The sequence below is a fragment of the Centruroides sculpturatus genome, unplaced genomic scaffold, assembly GCF_000671375.1.
Source record: "Centruroides sculpturatus isolate CEXI.00-Female unplaced genomic scaffold, Cexi_2.0 scaffold66, whole genome shotgun sequence".
In the NCBI taxonomy this organism is placed as follows: domain Eukaryota; kingdom Metazoa; phylum Arthropoda; class Arachnida; order Scorpiones; family Buthidae; genus Centruroides; species Centruroides sculpturatus.
The window spans coordinates 499,834-523,978 of NW_019384408.1; the positions used below are offsets into that span (position 1 = coordinate 499,834).

The 24,145-nt window shown below is 28.1% G+C and overlaps 1 protein-coding gene across 1 annotated transcript; it reads right to left on the reverse strand.

Annotated features, from left to right (window-relative positions):
• Positions 1 to 7,453: 7,453 nt before the first annotated feature.
• On the reverse strand, positions 7,454 to 21,824 carry LOC111618936. The gene is made up of 10 exons (XM_023360563.1): positions 21,034 to 21,824; positions 18,245 to 18,282; positions 17,775 to 17,823; positions 13,714 to 13,919; positions 13,051 to 13,187; positions 10,335 to 10,483; positions 9,669 to 9,750; positions 9,270 to 9,432; positions 8,930 to 9,104; positions 7,454 to 8,777 (listed from the first exon to the last, which is right to left on the reverse strand). The coding sequence occupies exons 2-10, from the start codon at positions 18,275 to 18,277 to the stop codon at positions 8,554 to 8,556; spliced, it is 1,218 nt and encodes a 405-aa protein (XP_023216331.1). The 5' UTR covers positions 18,278 to 18,282; positions 21,034 to 21,824; the 3' UTR covers positions 7,454 to 8,553.
• Between the last annotated feature and the right edge of the window lie 2,321 nt (positions 21,825 to 24,145).

The following is a 24,145-nucleotide window of genomic DNA, read 5'->3' on the forward strand; positions in this document are numbered from 1 at the left end:
CAAATTTTGGTTTATTTATTACAGATAAAAACTTGCATCATTATTGATGACAACTTTGAAGAATCGCAAAAGAGAATGTAAAATTAAGGTATACTCTTCAGGATATTCGATTTCATCACCTTTAACAATCATTTATTTTTTCCTTTATAAAAACTTGTTTAACCCTTAAAGACTGTAACTTCAAGCTTTGACAACTTCAAACTTTCGTGTTGATGATTGAAGGTAATCGAGAAAACAAAAACAAAAATTCGTCCTTGAACTCATTTGAGGGTCGTTCTTCTCACCGAAAGTAAATTTTACAACGTTTTTTGATCCGTTCGGTTTATTCTTAATGGCATTTCAGTTGCCATTTCCTTTATATTACTATACATCAACTTATAAATATTAGCCTTTCAATAAAATACGAAACTTGAATTTTTGTTTATTGTTACGGATTTTGTGCTATACGTGAATATAACCTGAATTATAATTTATTTTGTTATATTTTTTCTCTTATGTCCATAGAATAGTTTACAATCTAGAGATGTGTGATATGTCATTCTTAAACTATTCCACTATATTACTTTTAATTGTTTTATTAAAAATACGTTTGAAGTCTTCGAACTTCCCAACTAAACATTATAGAAAATAATATTAAGAGTGAAACCATTGTTGCACAAAGTTATAATTAGACTATTCTATTACCACTTGCTATATAATTACAGCGAAAGCACTTTCTACATTTCGGTAGGTTTAGCCCGAAGGAGTTTTGATGAAAGAATAGTACGAGCACGTAGATAAGATGACAATATTTTGAATTATTTTTGTTTCTTTTGTCTAATTATTTAGATGTAAATTGAAAATGTATATATATTTTTTAATCTGCATCCGAAAGCACTTTCTACATTTCGGTAGGTTTAGCCCGAAGGAGTTTTGATGAAAGAATAGTACGAGCACGTAGATAAGAATACAATATTTTGAATTATTTTTAGAAATATTTGCATATAAATTTGTAAATTAAATTCGAATCTTAATTAGTATTGTTTTTAATTATCTATACTACCACGCGAGGCGCTTTATATGTCAAATGGTTATCCTCACGTGATGTAAAAAAGCCAATTAAAAAAGAACGTGTACCAAGTAAGATTTCTAGCGCCATCTCGTATTCGATTTTAGTGATATATTTTATTTTATTTAAAACTTTGAATAATGAAAAATATATTAATGCTTTATATAATTAGAGTAACTTTTGAAAATTAAATAAATATGAAAATATAAATAAATTTTAACAAAAAATAAATGATAGGTAACTATAAAATTTTTTTCCTGTCGCCTAGCGACTACTCTGCTGCCATCTTTGAAGAGAAATAATTACTATTAGACTACTTTTTAAACTATTACTGAATAAATACAGTGATATATATGTACTTAATTTTTCTTTATTTCATACTCATTAAATTTTAAGACAAAGAAAAAAATGAAATAGTAAAGTGTTATCTTTCTAATATTATTTTTCTCAGAATATGCATTGCATCTATTATGCTACAATTACTCCTTTAAAAATGGCAATTTATTCTTAATTGATTTGTATAAAAACATAATTATTGTTTTAAAACATTTAAATATATAGTTTTAAACAGCTTTTAAAAAATTGATTATGGATTTTATAGTCTAAGCTCTTTGTAACACAAAAAAAGATCATATAAGTAAAATAAGGAAGGACTTTTATATAAGTAAAATATAAAAAAATTCACAAAAATTTCTTATAAAATCTTCATACATTTAATTTAAAATATTGTTTTATAAATNATTTCGATGCGTAAAAATTTTTATTTTTAAAAAAAAAAACATTCGTATAATAAGATTTTATTGTAATTATGTTCTTATTCCATGGATGATTTTTATGATCTTATTTGCAGATTCAACGATGAGGAGAATCCTTATTACATAAATAAAACTATATAAAAATAACTTCTATGACACTTTAACTTCTAAATCTTCTCAACTTCATATTTTTTGTTTAAATAACTATTTAAAAAACTTGTATATTAGATGCATTTTTAACGCAATTAGTCTACTATTGATTTGTTATTCTAAAATTATAATCTAATTATAACTATTATATAATTTATCTCTGCTTCTCTTAAAATAAAATATACAGAAATCATAAATATTGTTTTTAACATAATAAATATTGCATCTTTACAATATTTAAGTTTAATTATTATTATTAGAGCCAATTTCCAGTTGAAATAACTTTATTTTTAGGATTGTTAATTTGACGAATAGAATTTTATTTTTCACATAACTTTATTACTCAACGGAATGGAAGTACATTTAGAGTTTTTTTTCTTCACCAAGAAATATCCTGATTCTAATCGATCCGCATTTTCACGATTTTTAATGGATTAAAGCTTCATTCCTCATCTCTCATTTAGGCTGAACGTTTAGTCGAAAATCAAAAACAAAACATCATTAAAACCTATATATAATGCATTAAATCATTAATTTAAAAAAAAAACATATATATTATTTATCCATTACAAGTACATAAAATAGTTTCATTTTGTAACATCTATAATTCCTAATATTATTTTCCGGCAAATACCATGTTGATATCGATTAGCAGAAAGATTGTTTTTGTTTGTTGATATATCATCAATATCATATTTGTCTGTCTTCTCAGACATCTTGTCGCTATCTCCAGAATCTATAGAGATCGGTTATTCTATTGAATCTGTTAAGGAGAGTCTGTTAAAATATTTTCTATTGTATCATAATTTGTTTCGATTNTATTATTTTTAAAAATGTATTTAGGAAATAACTCTAAGGTTTACAGGGTGTTTTAAAAATGGTTATTTTGATAGTCATTAAATTAGCACTATATATCAATAGTGTGCATTTAGGAGAGATGGGATGGAGGAGAGAGAACACCCTGAACAGAGAGAAGTGGAGAAGACAGATTAAAGGTGAAAACGCTTATCACATATAAACCTGGGAAAAAGCGGAGACAAAAGAAGTATGCATTTAAACAAAATACATACTATATGGGCTTAATCTAATGACTAGTTTTTAGGTGGTTACCATCAGTATATCTAGAGAACTGAAAACGATTAGCTGTTTTGCGAAGCATACGTTCAAGCATTTTAAGCATTATCTTTTAAATAGCTACGTCTATGGCGGGGATATGGGGAATGATGTGGGTGTCGGTTCCCTAAAAAGCTTTAGGAATAGAATTTAATTAAATTTAAAAAGTTTATTAAAAAATAAATATATAATTTTTTTAAAAAAAATAAAAAGTATTGTGTATAAATAAACGGTACTTTATGATACGCTTAATTTTTCTTTGTTCTGATTTTTACATCATCCTCCCAGATCAATCTTAGAGCAAAATCTTAGTTATACCACCTGCTACAGTAAAACAATTTCGAAGATCAGCAATATCTCTAATATTTCTGCGATATACCTCAGACTTAATGAATTGTTAGGTAAAAATTCAGTGTTGTTAAATCTGGTATTCCAGACGATCAGGTGATATCAAGAACAGGTCCAGTCCTCAGAAATTTGTTTACTAATTCACGAATAGTTTCGGTAAGATTTGTTTAATACTTTCTCCTAAACTTTTCTCAAGTTTTATTGTTCTTCGTGTCTTTTATCTTGTGTGTTACCACAAAAACTCGTTCTCGCGCATTCATTGTCACTGATATGGGTTTGAAAGTAAAATAAAAACAAATTGAATATTTGAAAAGACATAAATTCGTAAAACAATGTGCATACTATTATGGCAGTATAAAAGTTTTTTAAAATATCTCGAAATATCCTGTATTAATCTACAAATATAAACTATAAGAGATACTTAAATGTAAAGTTTCAATATAGCTTTCTTAATTATGTGTAACATATAAATCATAATAGTTATTGCACTTATATAATAATCTATTATTCTTTCTAAAATTTACAAGAATACATTTATTCCTTATTTATTATCATTTCTTCCAAATCAAATATTCAGCATTTCTATATTTTTAAATTTGCAATTTAAAAAAAAAATTATCGGAAAAATCAACTGTTTTCGAACTTTTGAATCAAATATTTTCAAAAAATTAAAGTTATAAACAAAGAATTTATACTTAATTCCGTAAGAAAAATAATTATATACAGATATAAATTAAAATTTGTACATTATAATAATTATGTTACTTAATTTGATTTTAACTTGAAGGTTTAGAATTCTCCGAAACTGTAATCTACTACATCAAACCACGTATTAAAGTAATGAAAAAAGACAGAGAGAGAGAGATTCTTTCTACCTATCAATTGTAGTTTCTCTCGCATACAAAATAAGGGTTACCCTTTTTCACCACCATTTGTTGAAGGGAGCCAAGTTTTCAGTTTTCATCCAGATAGTGATAACATCGCCCATTAAATCAGTCAGTATGCCGAATTTTTTGGTTTGCTTCTTGAGATAAACCGAGATAATCTCAGCCTTGTAATTGCTAACTTGAATTCAAGGCTATTATTTTCACACTTGATTTTTTTTTTTTAAATTTTTTAGAACTTGCCACGTTACTATTATTTTTCAAACGCAAAATGCTCAGAGGATGCTGTTGTTCAGAAGGCCAGAGGGCCAGGGGTCATTGTCATCACGATTTAACAAGCCACACCGCATGTAATGGTCAAAAAAGAAATCATTCCTTTAAACAAAAAGCTATTTAACAATAGAACACCGAAGATAACCATGTTTAGGATGACAGCTGCTATGTTTTTGTTTTTACATAGGTAACGCGTGAGTCACTTCACGCATCACGAATCGTCACGCAATTGTTATTCGACAAGTTGGCCTATTAAAGTAAGCTTTTATGGATGTCGCATCTTTTTAAGTAGATTATGCCAATAGTATTTATATTTATATTTTGTCATATAGAAAAAAAAGTTTCATTTTTCTTATTTTCAAACTATTTTCAACTGAATAGATCCGCGATTTTAGATAACTATCATTTTACATATAAATGTATTATATAACCCTATAGACTTTAGTATGAAACATTTTAGACTAGTTATAAAATTTATCTATATGGGAATTTTAATTTAAAAATTTTTGTATGTAGAAAATTGTCATCCATCATCTATTTCAAGATGATTACGTTAGAAGTAAAAATTTTAAAAAATAAAAAACAAAATAGATTTTATGAAAGACAACAATTTAGGCAAAGCAGATTATACTCGTAATGAAAGTACGAATGATTCCCACCATATTTATTCATCATTTCTCTTCTTTGAATTTACCGAATTAGCAATCAAGTTGTCAAAAAAAAGTGAAAACAAAAAACTTGTTTTTCTGTCTATTCTGAAAGAGAATTTGCTACACTTTTTCACCTGTGATTTATTATTTATGGTTCAATTGGTGACCTTTTCTATGATCGTCATATATTAGTCACATCCATTTATTTTCATAAATTTACCGTGAACTTTTTAATATACTTAATGCTTATGAACTGGTTCAGCTGGTCACTGGAACGATATTTAATTTTAAAATATAAGTTTAGTGAACTCAAAAAACCATTTTAACTCTGGTTTTCCTCGCATTTTACTACTATACAATAAATTGCTTGGAATTTTTTAAATACTCTATCAGTGTTTATTAATCAAAATATCTAGATATGAGGTAGTTTGAATAATTTACAAACATCATAAAAAGTTATTTCTAACAATTTAACGTTCATTTATTCCATTTTAAATAAGTTAAAAAGTTTTAATAAATAATATTCTGCGTATAAAATGTTTAGATATTTAAAAAGTTATATAATAAGCACTTATTATAATATATTTTTTCATTTGGTATTACTAATATTTAAATTTTTATGATCAGAATTTAATAATGTTCCATGGCGTGTTCATATGTAAAAAAACGAAAAGAAATTCTTAACTTCTTGCTCTCTAATTATAATCATTATCATTGGACGATTGAAAAGAATCGAAAGTAAATGATTGCTAATCTATTATCTGTAGAATAAAAAGAACTGTATCTGGTTAAGCTATGGATTTAAATGAGCATTTGTTATTATTAGAAACAAAATCGTATCAATCGTTGATTAATACAACAAACCAGGAAATGCATTCATCGGAAAATTGTTACGAAAAACCAGCGAAACAAAAACATATGCTTGTACATTTTTTGATTTATCAAACAAGCAGTAATTCCCAAGTAATTTCTTTGCTTCGATGATTTTAACTTAGCGTGAAGTTAAAAAGGAAACCAAGACGATTCGAAAGCAAAACGAGTAAGTTTCTTTGGTAAACATCATTAGTTTTGCACCCCGTCGTCTTTGACTTTTTGTTAAAGGTCAAAACTATCATAATTTACCATTCTATTTTTCATCTGTAAACAGTATTATATTCGAATTGGTTCAGAATTCGTCCTCAAAATCAACGAAATTATCAGCTTTATAAACGATTTTATAATGATTTCATTAAATTTGTAAGTTTGAGCCCTGAATTCCTTGCTGTCGCTATTACAACTTACATGTTTTAATTAAAAATTTCTTAAAACAATAACCTAATTATTATTATTAAAGTACAGTATATTCAAATTCAAGTTAAAATTTTAAATTATTTTCAGAAAAGTCTATAAATCATTTAAATCACATTTTTTATCAAAACAGCAATAATTTCGACAAAATTTGTTTTTAGATATATGCACATTAATGATAATTAGGTGCTTTTACTTTTTAAAATGGAAAAAATTGACTTTTATGTTGAGTTTTCATTCATCTAAGCGAAAAATAGATCAATAAATGTCAATAGAAATAATTTCCATGACAGTTGTGTCTTTTGCTTTGACTGCATATTTTTAACTCGATTTTATTTATGAAATAAAATAAAAACTCGAACAATAGCAAGAAATGATATAAATTAAAAATGAAATAAATTATTTCATTTTTTGATTTATGTTGTTTAATTTTAAATGAAAAAATAGTATTATAATAAACAAGAAACAATTCCTGTAAAATTAATGGAAAAACATTTATTTCAATCGAGAAGTTTATTTTCTTCTTTAATTTGAGGCCACTCATTTGATGAAAAAGCAATTCCTTTACAGATTGTTCTTCATTCTTTGACTGACAACTATGGATAGCAATGACTTTCTAACTTAAATGATGGACTAACTTTTTTTAAAAGGTCACCCAAACGCCTATGGGTAATGATGCGTCGATAACGAGAGACACAGTTAATAGCGCATGAATTCGTTAATCAGGCTACTGGGCCATTGATGAGTTCTTGAACTCATCAATATATTCTCTTTATTATAAAGATGTAACACACCTCTAACAATCTAAAATGATTTATTAAAGCACGTCAATGAGGACTTAGAAGAAGATCAAAGACCCTTTCCTTAATGAAAATAATTTTCTTTATCAATAACAGAGTTAAAAACTTTGAATACTTGAATTGAAAATAATGTTTATTTCTCTGACTGAGTTACAAAGGAAAATAAAATTTACAAAAGTCAAAATAAAATATGATCTTAACAATAAAAAATATAATTTTTAAGAATTTGGCCGGATAACGATGATGACATTGCACCAAAATCTTTTATTGCATTTGGCAAGCAAAGTCGACACGAATCGATTTGGATCGCCAATGATGCAATCAACGTTTCAATTCCCCTAAAACACCGACACATACTGCTGATATATATGTATATATATACATATGACCCTAACCATCACCTTAGCTGCCTTACAGGGAATGTTGTAATAAACATGGACATCACGTGATACACACACATGATACAGTATGTACAATTAAGGTGAGATGTCAACAGTCATCAGCAATTCTGTAACACCTCACCAGAATTTCGTAATTTTGTTTTATAAGAATTTATATCTGATATTTTATAAAAACGACTAAATTTTTGGCTTACGTCCTAATCAGATAATATTGAAGACGCCTAAATTTAGAGTATCGTTTACTGGCGCGATAATATTGATACATAAAACAAAAAAACGTTTAGGAATACAATGTTTCTAATCGGAACTAATCGCGACATTGTATAAACCAAAATTTTAAAATTTAACACAAAAAATGGCAACCATGGATACAGACCTGATATTTTTTCGAGAGAAATCTGTAAAGCCAAGGAATCAATGTTGCAAACAGATGCCTGATGACCATTGATTCCAAAGGCTTATAAAAATTTACCTTCCATCACCAGATGAACCTTTCACCCAAAGTTTAATCCTTGAGATTCCAAAAGGAGTAGCATCTGATCTATGTCAGATTTTTTACATGATGTCGTATTCATAGGTTGTAACAAGTCAGCTGAATTTAAATTTGAGATCGGCTTCCAAATCTAAAATGAAAATTTTTCCTGAAAAAAGTTTCTTAAAAAAATATTCTATATTCTCTCTTCTAGGAAGAAAACGCCATTTTGGCACCACATCTACCGAAAATAAATAGAATTAAGGCCATCTTTGTTTTAATCCGAGATTACAGACATTCTCAAGGCAGATGGCACTGAAGAAAGGGAAGAGAAGTTCACAATAGCATTCGAATGGAATTCCAGGATTAAGGCTAGTCTCGAGTGTAGGCATGGTTGGAATAAGGGCCAGAATAAATGGAACTGCCAGAAGAACTGACGTCTTTCCTTCGTCTTCTTCGTCTTAACAGACAAGCAACAAGTAGCATAATAGCCAACATTAAGAGAACTCCAGCTATTGCGATTCCTATTGCAAATTTCCTTGTGGAGACACAGAACTCATCTTCGATGAAAGTCGGTTGTGCTTCGGTTTTTATATCTGAAAGTGTAATGATTTTCATTATAATTATTATAAATTATACAATTTAAGAAATTCTCAAAATTTCTTAATTTATTTTATTATATATGGAGATTTTCAAGAAATTGTTTAACTTAAGTATTTAAAAAAATAAAGATTAAATTAAAAATTACCATTTTTATCGTCAACGTCCTCTACTTCGTTGACATAAAGACCCGAATAAACTTCAACTGTTAAATCTTTAACATCATCTTCATAGCGACTGATATCAGTTACAGTTCTTTTGAAATCGGAATTTCTTCTTTTTCTTATTTTATTTCCTCCCGCCGATTGACTACAATCAGGAGGCTTAAAAATAAAATAACATAAATTGTTAATAAATGAGAAAATTATTCAAGCATAACTAAAAATAAAATTTAATAAAATTTTTAGTCATTTTCTCCTACGTGAAAAGAACTCGACTATACAAATTTTTTGAATCATGGTTAATAAGAAAAATTGAAAAATGCTAACCACATCATCGCATCCGCCGGTTTGCTTCAGGCAAAGTTTGACGTTGCATTGATAGTAAACTGAAGAAGTATACGGAAATTTATGAGCTGGAAATCCAACTGATGCTGTTGTTATATTAAGAGTGTAATTAAATGCACCCATAATATCCTCATCTACTGGACACCTATTAAAATATAAGTGATTAGCATTATCATAAAATTCCTCTTTATAGAATAAGTTATACAATTAGGCTTAATCCTCAAAGGCGATCATTAAATTATCATCAGATTACTTCAGATTATATGAATAACAAAGCATAGTTACAGTAATGAATACGATGATTAAAAGTAGTATTAAGTTAATTAGCGGTTGGTTCAATAAACTTGATTAACAATTGGAATATTATAAGAAGAATCTCACCCTTCGTTATTAATCAGAGGCTGTTCACCCCAGTTCATTCCATCTCTGACAATACAGTTGGTCACTTTCATCCCGTAAACGTCTAAAAATGACAATTAAATTGTTATTTACACTTATTTAATATAAAAAATATATAAATTTAAGATAAATCTTAGAGTCTGATACATCTACCATGACTTCATTTTACTAATTTTTGATCAATGTGTGTGAAATTACGTTTCAAAATAAATTATAAATAATTATCGACACAGGAAATTAATTATTCAAAGCATCGCTTCCCTGCCCAAAAATTTCATTTTGCTTCACACTCCGAAGATCGAAAAAACTGAAGGAAACTCTTTAAACATTTGGATTATAAGTCGAAGATAGTTGATTCGAAAAACATAGCCAATATATAAAACATTTTCAAATTATTAAAGTCACGTCAGCATTTAAATAGCATAAGCATAATCCTTCCTTCATTGTCAGAAATGAACATTAAAAAAATAAAACAGAGACGATCTCAAACGTTTGAGCGGTGAACCATAAATAATAGTACTTTACTTATCGTATAATTAGATAAAAATTTATATTATTTTTCTTTATAATTATAAAAATAAAAATATGATATATAAATTCCAATTAAATTCTAAGAGACGTTCGCTCGAAATATATTTATATTCTCACCTTGCAAATCGATAGTTATAACTAGAGTTAATTGATCTCCAATTCGAACGTTTTCTGCTACGATTCCTCTTTGTGGATCTCCCAGATAGATTTTCATAGAACAGACAGGCATTGGCGCCGTAGCTACTAAAGGTGTGGTACCGATCATACTGGAAAAAAAATCCAATTTTTAAATGAATGTTCAATTATTTAAAATACATTTTAGAGTTCGATAGCCCAAATTAATATATATGAGTTATCGTAGAATTCTGATTAATTTGATTCTTTAGTCATTTTGATTTACTAAAAGAAAATACTTGGAAATTATGTAGAGTTCGCCTATTATAATGTAATTGAATGTTTTGTATAAGATCATATGTATTCAATTGTGTTGTACCATGGAATTTTTCTTTGAATTTAAGAACTTTTTTTTGTTTCAATTTAGCCCAGAATGAAATAACGGTTAGAAACGTTGCTTAAGTACATTATAGGTGTTATAGATTCGATAATTTTCATACTAATCTATAATTTGACAATTGCTAAAGGCTTAAATTAGCGTTTTGCTATATTTTAATATTTTATTTCTTATATTTTTAAACTAATTTGATTAATTAAAATATTACGTATGCTTTTCTTATAAAAATACATTATCTTCAAATTAAAAATTTCTATTTTAATGATTATTATAATTTATTAAACTCTACAATTAATTTTATTTTAGTTTAATTAAACAAAATTTAGCAAATATAATTAAGTTATATGAATAACGTGCGTTTTATAAATAGTTTTGAACTATTGAATATATTTTATCAATTTTGTAAACAATAAAAGCTGGTTAAATATAATTACATTTTCTAACTAATATTTCAAATAGTTCTTTTTTTATCAATAGATAGAAAATGCCATTCGCTAGAAAAATCATGAGGCTCAAATTGGGGTATTACTCAGTACAATCAAAGAATGTCATAAACATTACATGGCTATTCGACCAACAAATCAAAAAGATTTATATCCTTAAAGCTATTCTGAATGTCCCTAATTTACGCCAAATTAACAGAAAATTACCTGTCAAGATAATTAAATGCTTATTTTATCACTGTATCTATAATAATGTGTAATTTCAGAAAAGACACGTATTTAGATCTCATTTCAAATTTTTTAACATTATTCCTATTTAATTTTTTTAACTCTATTGATTTCCGAAATTTAGAATCGTTTCATAAAAAAACGATTTTTTCTCTTTCTTTTTATCAATTGTAGTAGTATTTAAGCCATTTTTTTTTAAATAAATGATTGAACCTAAAAATATAAAAGATTAAATCTATAATTGAGAAGCGCATTAAGCCTCGCATACGCAAATACTTAAATGACTGATCAATAATGATTTATTAAAAATAAATTACTATATTATTTTGAACATTAAAAATAAGTTCATAATATTATTTCATAAAACAATTTCATTATATTGATAAATAATTATATTGATATTCATAAGTATGTATACTTACTTTCTCAAGAGTTATTAAAAGGAATAGTTAAAAATTATTTCTATGCAAAAACTTTAAATACGGAAAGACTTTACAAAATCTGAATACTTATATAGGCCTACATATTAATACAAGTATATATTAATATATACAGGATGGAGGAGAGCGTGAGCTGGGAATCGTTCCCCGGAAAGGAGAAAACAAGGGTTCCCTAGTGCTTTCTATCCCTATGAATTGATGTTATTTTTTACAAACAAAAATAAAATCTTTAAAACTGCCTTCTTTATTAATAAATAAACATTCTACGTATTTCATTTGTTCAAAAGAAGGCAATATATAGGCTATATATGTGGGGGCCCTGAGGTAAAGCTATCTCCTTTTGTTTTTTATTGTGCCCCTGTTGTCTTTTTTGTATAGAAATATATTTTAACTATTCCTAATAATAACTTTTGAGAAAGTGAGTATACACACTTATGAATATCAATATATTATAATATAATATAATATAATTATTTCTCAATAAAATGAAATCTTAATATAATGTATATCGATTGAAATATTTATATATTGATATATCCATACAGGAGTGAAATATATTGTCTATAATAAGATATAAAAACTTATATTACTATAATACATTTAGCATATTTAAACAGTATATCTAAATTTTATGAATTGCAAGTTAAATTTTAAAAAAGTGGTATTTATAAAGTATAAGATATAGAAGGAAAATACGAAAAATGTCATTAACCTTATAAACAGTTTTGATATTTTTTATGGAAACGAGTAAGGATATTATTTTTTAATAATATCCTCATTCGTGTCGATGTTAAGGATAATTTTGCAAATCATTAATAAAAATTTTCTTCGGGAGAAAGAATCGTTTAATTGATCAGATTTATTCTTATTATTGCATTAATAAAGTAGAAAATAAACTGTCAACCGATTCGCATATTTAAATGATTGATGCGGAAGAACAGGAAGTGGAAAGAAACAGCTCGACGATATATAGTTAAAAGTAGTGTAGGGTTATGGGTTCAGTGTGTATCGTACCCGTAGATATACCTTATTACCAAACCGATCCATCAAGTTTTCGAAGAAGGGTGGACCGTCAGCCACCCTTCTTCGAAGTCCAACCGGGTTCAATGTCCGAATGAAAAAGTGCTATCACTAAATACTTAATGGCTTCTTTGTTCGTTCGACAGTGAAACCCGGATGTTGATTGAATGAAGATCTCGTGAACAACTTACCTGACATTGAAAGAAGAAGTGACGGTCTTCTCTTTAGTCTGATACCTGCATCTAATATGGTAACCTCGTCCTTGGTTGGTCACCAGTTTACGATGGGGTTGAATCACGACCGTGTTGAAGTATTCTACTCCGTCATCCTAGAAAGGAAAAGTGGTAAGATTGGTTCGTGATTATGAAATATTAAATAATCAAGGGTCAAAAGAAGAGACACAACAACATTATTAACAATAAAAACCTACATTTAAATCTTAATTATCAATTTTTGTAATAATTAAACTCTTTTAGTCAATAGGAACTGGAAACTTATTGATATTTTTCAGATTTATTAAAATATTTAATCGATTCTACTTATTTTCTACTCTTCTAATTTAAATTTTCCGTCAAAAATAAGAAATTAACTTGCTTTATTATGTTGTATAAATTATACAAATTAATAATCGTTTCGACAAACAGTTTTGACCGAAACTGAAATGAAAATAATTTTCATCCTGCTTGAAAAATTTAGGCCAAAAAGAATCGACTGTAACTAGTAATTAGATTGAATCAGTACGCTTAAAATTCGATACGATCCACAGATGATTAAATGTGGGAATTTCAGGTAATGCATTACACGATTCGGACGAACGAAAGGGAGTGTCTGTAATTGTGTGTGAAAATTCTTACCATATCAGTGCTCATGGTGTTGCAAGATCTCAAGGGTAAAATATAGCTGACATTAGCACCGGCATTGCTATATTCCGACATACAAGTAGAATTCTTAGATAATCCTTTGGGGTAAATCATCCCGTTGAAGTTAGTAGCCGTAGATATCGTCACTAATATATTATTACTATTACAAGCGATACTGACATCGGTAATGAGGCCGGGATCTGTAAAAGAAGTTAGAGATATAAAAATGCAAAAACATAAATTCGTTCAAATTGATAATTCGGGAGGCAGAACTGACAAAACACGAAGTCATGTTTTTTTCATCACGATTTGTAATATAGACGCTTGGCGGTTTGTTTTGCTGGCAGCGTCAGGACGCTGACACTAGTAGAAGTGCAGCGACCTGTAGTTGCTAGGAGACGAAATCTGCTGCCGACCTTGCGGATGAAAGTGAACTCTGAAAAATGAAAGCGCAAGGACGAACTCGACATGTATCTTTGTAATCATAGAAATAAGGAAAAGATATACATTCACCTTTAAAAAGTGATTAATTCTTATTTGTAAAAGATTTCTCTCTTATTATCTAAATACAAAAAAAGCAATTTTAAATAGTAAAAGGTACTTTGTTTCTCAAAGACCTCCTGTGAAGATGGGGTCTTTAAAACACATAGTGATAAGGTACTTATTGTTCACACGTGATTAGAAAATGTTACATTGTACTTTGTCCTGTAATACAAATATAACAGTTGCAGTAACGAAGCCACTATAAATTTTAATAAGGGAAGTTGTTCGGAATATTTAATATCACTTCCTAATATGTTTGCATTTGTAGTTCATTAATGAACTACAAAAGCACAACAAAGTTGCTAAAAAAAATAATAAAATAGATATATGGAAAATCTTTCCGGATTATTAAATTTTTTACATAAAAATTAATAGTCTAATAGGATCAATAAAAATATGTAATGTGCCTTAAAACATAATTTGTCTTACATTTAAATGCAACTATAAAATTTAAAATTAATATAGTTAAACATTAGTTATATTGTATACAAATTTCTGATTCTAATTAAACGTATAAATTTAAATACCAAAGTAAAACTTAATTAAATAACCTTAATTAAATATTTTTTTAACGATTAACTTTTGAAATGTAATTACATTAATTAGTTTACAGTTGCATTACTTGAATTTCAATTAACGATCAGTTAACGTTACATGTGAAATACACATGTCGTAGTATTTTAAACTAGACAAACACATTCTAAAGGCAAGAATAATACATTTTTCTTTTTTAAATTGTGGACATCCCATTTATTCTCAAAACTCTAACATGTGATTTATCTAGATCATCTCAAATTGCCATGTGGGTAAAATTAGAGTAGGTTTAAAAAGGCTTTTTAAAAATTATAAAAAAATAAGATAAATAGTATGATAAATGTCTTATCTACAGAATTTTTCGAACAACTATTCTCGTGTGATAAAGAAGTACACAATAAATACTATAAGCTACGACTTTTGTTATCAGAGTTAGTAGGATACCATCAAAAATGTGCATCAAAAGTCGTTCCATTAAGAAAGTTCTGTGAACACAGGACCATCGTGCGAAGAAAATATCACACAAAACACCAAGAGATAGTAAGTCACGCTAAATGAAATGTGTTTGAATGACTTCCTGGTTAGGTCCAAACAGAAATGTGGAAGGATGACTTTTCTTCCATTAGGAGAAATCCACCGCCACAGCAATTGTTTCAGTTTGGAGGTCGAGGGTTAAAGTAGGTATATTCGCCCTACAGACGTGGGAATGACACTCTGCAGGAAGTTCAAGCCACAAAGTTATTCTGTTTATTATGTAAAAATCTATTTTGAAGTTAAATGAGATCATTTCTAAAAAGTTTTGTTTGATTACAGAAGTTTGCAAGTCGTAAATTTTGACCTATGATATGTCCCTTTATAAGAACAATACAACAACGGAGGCGAAAATGGGTGCAAAATCTTTTGAACTACTTTAACCTTGTTTCAGTTGATGAACTTTAAAAAGTCATTTGTCTAATATAATTTTATATAAGAATTTTCATTGAAATTACAATTCTTTTAAAATTTTCAATTAACTGAGTTTTAAAGATGTTTATTTTTAATTAAAATTTGTTTATCGTTATTGATTTTATTTTGATATTTTAATTCTTGCTTTAAAATAAAACAATCTAAAATTAAAAACATTTTTATTGAATTGAAAATAATATTATTTTCAAATTTAATGCACCTGTACTGAATTGTTCAATCTAAGTCTAAGAAAAATTCTGATTTTACCTTAAAAAGTGCTCTAGTTAAATTAAAAAAAAAATATATATATATATTAAAATAAAGTAATATGAGGAGGTTATTTAATTAGCTATCTTAGAACTATAACTTTCCAAGATTAATGTATAAAGTACAGATACTGTAATTTGAATATTTCAATAGAAGTAAGTTTATATATTTAGCTTGTGTGATTGAAGAACGCTGAAAAATATGACTGGGTCATAAAAAATAATCAACTAACGAGGATTCGATTGAGCGATCGACTGCAATTGTTAAAGTCATAAAAGGAGGAATGAAAAGAGAAAATTAGACATAAAAGTGCTTTTAAATTCAGGACAGCCGATAAAGAGAAGTGGAAAATTCGTAACGGTCAGTTCGTAGACAGTCGCCACCAGCACTGGTATTTTTTCTTAGATACCTAAAAATATAACCAGTCACTCTTCAGACAATTGAATCGAGAATTGTGTCATAAAATTCGATGTACAGTACACACCGATCCACAAAACAAATTTTATCCTTTTAAATAGTCCACTTTTTCATTTCGATGCGTAAAAATTTTTATTTTTAAAAAATATTTATTTTTCTAAGATTTGCATTGACGGAAATGATTACGGTTAATTTGTTGAATTTTAAAATAAATTTCCTGTTTTTTTACATACTCCCTTGAATTTCTATTTTTAGATTTCGCTCCTACGGAAAAATGTTTAATAATTTAAAACATTATTCATAAATCAAATAAATTTTTCATATGAACACTCGAAATAAATATTAATATTATTAAAGAAACTAAAATTAGATATAAAACGAGTTAAATAATGCAAGGTTACTTGGTAACTGTAGACAACAGAATTGCAACTAATTTTACATTAAAAATAATCACAATTCAAGATAAAATTTGTAAAATCGGATTAAAAATAACTAAATAATTCATTGTTTTATCATTCTGTGGATATAAATAAAGTGTAATCAAATAAAAGAATATGAGAAATATTTTTGTAAGCTTATTAAAGGATGAGCTTTGACCGCTCTTTTGTTATTTAAAGTCTGTAACAAAAACGCTAAGAAGATAAAATTTCTATCTGGAGGCTGTTTCCTATAGATTCACCTATCCGGCCTCACACGCAATCTTTTTATCCACTATAATAAAGAAAAATATAAAGGATGGACTAAACGTTTTCTATCCACTCATCTCATCTATTTTTAGATGTTAGTCAACTCAGTGCCACATGTTGAGAAAACTGGTTTCCGAGACCTCCCAGTGACTCTCAGACAACTGTTGGCATAAAGTATTGACTACTATGTCTAAATGATTAGAAAATTTTTCTGTATAAGAACATTTTCTGTCACGTTATTTCGTGCGGCCTTGCCAAGGACATTTTCTACAGTCACCTGCATCGGATGATGGAGGTAACTGCGCTGATTCATCAACCAGGTGTTTTTGACCTTACGTATAAAATTTTCGATCAAAACAACTTTGCGATTTTTAGACAGAAATCGAATTAAGAAATTAAAGAAAATAATCCTCATTATCTGCACATCCGTACTCGAATAGCTACTAATAGTTTAAATCGTGGGATTAGGTAAGCAATTGTATTAAAATTGTTCATCGCGGATGAGACTGAGCAGATGTATCATGAGATATTACGCGTGGGTGTTTCGTGACTTCACGAACAGGTAAGGGCCCACAGGAAAACATTCCTTTTCGAGCTGATAGAAAACAGTTCTCCTTTAGCACGTTATAAATAATTTCATAAATATTTTCTTTTCTTACTCACCTGCCTTTGTAATAAGTTGGGAAGAAACATGCCTCGTAACTAGTAGTGCCTGTGAATATAAAAATTTTCCTTATTAGTTATGTCTCCGAAATGCTGCGACCAACTTGTCACTAACGGTTACAATCATTGTTCATTTTTTCAAATCAATGAAAATGTTATTCATTAAATTAATGACTTAATTAACTTCCGTAATTTTAATTGAGAGCAAAAGTACAGATATTACAATTAGTGACGTCAAAGACGAACTTGAACTGGTATTTTTCGTTCTTTGTCTCGACCGTGAATATGATAAACTGCGGTACTATAAATTATGTTATGGTTGTAATTCTAAAACAATAATAGAATTTTTAACCAAAACTTTACTATACTTTCAGTGTATAAATCTTAATAATTTTTATACGGAATTTTTATGTAATTATAATTTATCTGCTAATTAATATCTTTAATTATAAATTATATGTTAAACTTACCAAAATGACTACAGCAGATTGCCAAAGGTCCATTTTAACTATAAAAAAATAAATTTTATTTTTAATTGATATTTTGAAATCTCTCGAAAATAAATTCGAAATTGAATGAATAATATACAACTATACATTTATAAGTGATATCAAAAGAAAATTGAAAGTGAAATGAAAGATAACTTTAGCACTTTCTCTTATATGCCTACCCTTTCGGCTATACTTTGAAGTGCATTGAACTTTGACATCGACCATCTTTAGTCCGAGGCCCACTACACACCCAACGCAGCCCCATATCTTATCCGTACTCATGACATGAATACTAAGAAGCAGTTTGGATCGAGACTCGCCCGTCTGCTAGTCTTTTGTCAGACTTTATTATCTACAGATTTAATACAGTTAAGAGTTTTTCAATTAAGGAAATCTTCTATCTTAACAACTTCAGTAAATGTTTTAGCTGTAAAACGAATGAAGTTTATTATATTGTCGGTTAAACCTTTTATCGAGAAAAAGATAAACAGAAAAGGGAAAATAGCAATTTTTTTCAAGTTCATGATGTCTGTCACACTATGAAAAGAGATAATATTTCCACTTTAGACATATTGTGTTTATGCTCATTTTATATGAAATTAATGACTACTCCCTCAAAAACTCATCCATCAAGGTAGGATTTCATTTTAAGAGAACCTCCCTCGTGATTTAAACGATTTGGATTCGGCAAATTATCTTTACTAGTAAACAGTTAAAATTGAGGATGGATTACTACGTTTCGAGATGCAATTTTATGCTGCTTAATTGATTATTATTTTCGGCAATTAATATTTTATTTCTCTGCATACCGAGAACAATTGCTGGCACAAGACGTGGGCACAGGGAAAAAGCCCTCGAGCTACTTATCCTGACGTGTAATATATAATAATAAACCTGTTTCGTCCGTGACTTCGTTAACCTCCAGCATTTCACTCTCTCTTTCCTTCTCAAGAGCGAACTAGTTCAAGTTCACTGTCTGACTTGCCCTCCAAATTACACCGTTTCTTATTAAGACTCATATGGGATTACTACCTTCCGTAATAAGATGTTCTCAACAAGGTTCACTGGAGCAAGGAATTTTGAAATCAAAAACTGCCAAATTTGAAGAGTCAGGCGTAATTTGACTTCCGCCTAAAGTAGTGTTCCGAGAAGGATATAAAATCTAATATACTCTTATTGCATAACTGACTTTAATGACTGCTCTGTATTCTTTAATTCTACTTTGTAACATTTAATAGAATACTAAGTAATAAAATGTACGGGATAGGATTTTAAAAAAAAGGCATTAACTGGAAGAAGTATTTCGGTATTTTGAAAGTAATTAGCCATTCTTTCTGAAAAAGAAGTTAGGGTGTGCTCGGTTCGGATGCGCTTCATTAGTTGCGATACCAACTGACTCCATCTCTACTACGACACGAAGCTAGTGTTACGAGTTTGCTCCGAATTTTCGCATCAGTTCATCCAAAGTTTTACTATCGCTATTTCTCTCTGCATGTAAAGAAATTTTAACAGGTCATTAAAATGCTTTTTTCTTTTATTTAAACATACTTTTTTGTGCATTTTGTATTTTCAATTTTAATGTTCGAAATCTGAACTCATAATAATATTATTATTTTATTTATTTGCGTTCTAAATTTCTAAAGTAGATCAAATTTTGATTCGAGTGATTGATTTTTAACCATTTCCTTGATATTTATTTTATAAGTTTTAACTTAAAAAATTCTACACTAGTAAAAAATAAATGCTTTAAATTTCAGTAAATTTTTATAGTTTCTAAAATTTTGACATGTAAACAATTTTTAAAATTAATTTTTCTATTAATTGATTCGATTGAGTTTGATATTTTGAATCTTCTTCTGATTCAAAACATCAAATTCGATAAATTTCAAAGCTGATCTTAAAATATGAATATATTCGATATTATTTATAAGTTTGATTCTAAATTTTAAGTATGTTTTCTCCAAATAAAATATAAATTGATCATTGGTGTAAAGATTAAAAATAAAAATGATTTTTTTCATTGATTAGAACTAAACAAACACGATTAATTACGTTTCCGTTTCCGTTTTTTACAAAGTGGAGAATTAAGAACAACGCTCTTACATTTAACTGTCTTGAAATCTGTCTATTTTCTTAGTAATCCTCACCTCATTAAAACTTTCATTCTTTTAAATAGTTATCAACTGATCATTGAACTTCGAATTGAAATTTTTGTAACTCGCATAACTTGTCAATGCAAACCAATTAATGAAGATTCATTTCAGATAAACAGCATCACCGGACACGAGATTTAGATCCGTAAACAGACTCATTAAGTGAAAAAAGTAGCTTGGGCCAGTTCAACAATAATTGCTCATTAAGAGATATGAACGTAGAAATTTCCGATAAAGAAGATGAATCATAATTCGAAAGAAGAAGTGATTGCACTTTCTTTCATGCTTTATCTTGTATTTCATATTCCACTGAACACAAAAATGTGTATGAAACGATAATGGTTTCAGTATAAATTTCGAAATAAATATTATATGTGTTTTGTACATTTTATCTGAATCATCAACATTCAGATGTTTAAACGGTTGGATGAAGAGCTATAGTCTATGGCTTTCTGAGTTCACTCTCATTTTTGTTTCAATGTCACCTTCAATCTTCAGTAAATATTGATTCATCGACTAAATCTAATATAAAATTTAAATTATAGACTAATTTATTAAAAACTTACGAACTAACTTCTTTGTAATGAAAACATAGAAAGAGTGAAAGTGACTTACTAAGACCTCCAATGCCTGCGTCCACTTTCTCCCACCTGCCTCTACCTGTTCTGATGTGCTTGTAACCTCGCTGTACAGGTCGTCTGTGCTTATGTACGAGAACGCCGATTTCTATCACGTGACGTAGACGGCTGGCTGCTACTGTCCGAGAAGAAAAAAAACGGCTCCGCACATTCCGACCACCAGATGGATCATTGTCGCTTTCAAGGTTGTCCGGCGACCTCCGAACAAATTAGGGGTTAGTACACTTTGATCTCTAGAATGAACTTGGTTGGAATTGACAGAAAAAAGGAAAGAAACAAATGTTTCTGCATATTGCTTGTGTTGTTTCCTAAATATCACTCCTCGGGCTATTTTTCGGTTCCGACAGTAGTCCCTCCAAAGTGAAAAGGTTGAAAAGATGTGATGTCATCTTTCATCCCGAGTGAAAATATGCGAGTTACTCATTACCGAGTTTTTTCCGGATGTGGTTTCTAGCGACGAAGATTTCTCTAGCTCCGTTAAGAGTGTAAAAAATTTTTTATACCTAGCTCCTTTCTATTTTTTTCTTGGTCATCTTCTGCGAATAGCTTATTATTGCCAGAAGGAGTTTCTAGAATAGTCAAGAAAAGCTGGAAATGACTTGAAAAACTCAAGTTCAACCATTTCGGGTCAAGGACAAATTCGCGTTTCTCCTTCATCTTAAAAGTATTTATTGTAGCCTTACTTCTTTTTTTCGAGTGTTTACAATCATTAGGTAACATGTTAAATAGTTAAATGTTATATAAATATGTGAGGAACGATTGTGAAAATAAAAGTTTTTCCAAAGTCAAGTTTTTTTGTCAAATACTTTGTATATTTTAGTAGACCGATATGTAGTCATTTATTGCATTATTTCTTTTAACAATAAGTGAAGAATTGAATTCTTAGAATAGACAGAAGCTAATAATAATTATGAGGTTTTATTCTTAACTGAATTTTTAAAATTTGAGTTAAATCCAACTAAATATTTAATATTCATTAATTATTCACTAATGAAAATTTAATCAATTCCAAGAAAATTCATAAATTAATTTGCATGATATTTATTTATATTTATTCTTTGTAATATCTAATGGTTGTAAGAAAGTTTGGAACATAAAAATCAAAATGCGAAAACTTTATTGTAGTCTATGTTTTTACTATTAAAAAGTTTTAATTGATGCTTTAACGTTGAATTTAAAATTGTAAAATTATAAATGTAGAAAAAAAGATTTACAAATTTAAAAAACTATTAATCTAATATGATTAAATTAACTCTTTCTTTAGAATTATTATTGGATTCAAGAATAATAAAATTTCTAAACGCGATAACCATGAAGATTTTTCAGTAGTTTTATAATATCAGATATATCAATTTCATTCGCAATCAATGATATTATATATCCTTATTTATTGTTTGCCACAAAAACAATTTTATCTTTTGTTAAATAGTAACTTCACGTTTACATTCGTAAAAGTAGACTTTTCTTTAATTAAATTGTACTAAATTATGATCGGCAGAAATGCTGAATAATTCAGTAGCCTATTTATTAATGACTTTCTTAAAAGTAGTAAAAGATATTTTCGTGCAGATTTTGAGATATGAAATAAATATATGCCGATAAAATAAAATAGTAAATAATTATCATTTATATATCTATTTGATACGGATGGTTATATTATAACTATTTTTTTTTCCTTTACAGTACATACAGTACATAACTTATTAAATGTATCTAAAAATAAATATATACAATATTTAATAGGATAGATTTCGAACGAATCGCGATTTGTTTGTTTTGTATTAAATGTTTAATCAATCTATTGTGTTTCTTGTCTTTATATATATCGGATGATATTACTAAAGGAAAATTTAGCTGATTATCGATAATATTTCCATTGCTTCTTATATCAGTTCATACATTTCCTCATTTTCTTTTCGAGAAGTTAATCTATGAAGGATTTTCCTTCTGATAATATTCTGACAATATTTCAAATGGCGTATATTGGAACGAATTGATAATTACTCCATCACTGCAACGTAGATTAGGCATACATTGTTTTAAAAATAATCTCATTTGCTTAGATTTTTCCTTTTGATAATTTCGAGTTTCCGAGGAAAAATGCGAGAAATCGTGTAGATTAATATTAATATAATTGTATTTGTCATTAAACCTATATAAGTATATAGTTCGACATTTTATCGATTTTTTCAAATAGAAAACATTACACCAGTCATAATACAAATGGAGATTTTACAAATCTCTCGAAAACAGATAATAGGGCTTCGAAAGACAAATGATTAATATAATACTTGGATTTCCTCTTAAACTAGTAATTTGGACATCAATTGAAGTGTGCTGACTTCTTTAAGGTTTATGCTGTAATATATAATTATTTATTTGAGTTTGGAACCTGGCATCCTGTTTCAGAATATATTCAAGGTCAAAGAAAGAAGCTTTTGTTTCATTTTTTCTTATAACACTTTATACAACATTATTGGATTTTTAAAAAAATGAAAAACAGGAAGAAGTTATGAATTGATATAATTAACTATAAAATAATTCGAGACATTATAGGCCTACAACTCAAGCATTTAGTAAGAAAATCGACACTAGGAAACATTTTACAAAGTTTGTCCTTTGTACTTGGCATCAAACAACCAGGATAATATCAAAGATTTGTTTTTTCGAATCCTGTGCTTTAAAAAAAATTAATTCTATTCTCATTTGAACTAAATTAAATAAATTAGATAACAATGTAAGCTACAAAGAAGTTATACCAAATTTTAATGTAATTTCAATTGAACATTTTAAAACTTATATTGAATATATAACAAATACACCTAAACACTAGCGTTTTTAATAATTTTGTAGTTTATTTGATGATACTTTATATAATACAAATGCTGAAAAAAAAAACATGTAATAATGCTTCGCAGTATGTATCAGCATTTGATAAATGTATTTTATTAACATTTGCATTGTTATATGACAAATTATAAATGTTAGTAGTATAACAAAATCAATAAAATACTGTAATTATTTATTAGGTCCAATGAGTAGATACTTTATGGACACTCAATATTAAGTGCAGTATATTAACATTGACT

Coding starts and splice junctions, on each gene's coding strand:
- LOC111618936 (XM_023360563.1), bottom strand. CDS start 18,277: ATGGACCTTTGGCAATCTGCTGTAGTCATTTTG. Junction 13,920..17,774: donor CCAACTTATTACAAAGGCAG/GTGAGTAAGAAA, acceptor CTTCTTTTACAG/ATCCCGGCCTCATTACCGAT. Junction 9,751..10,334: donor TATAACTATCGATTTGCAAG/GTGAGAATATAA, acceptor TGTCATTTTTAG/ACGTTTACGGGATGAAAGTG.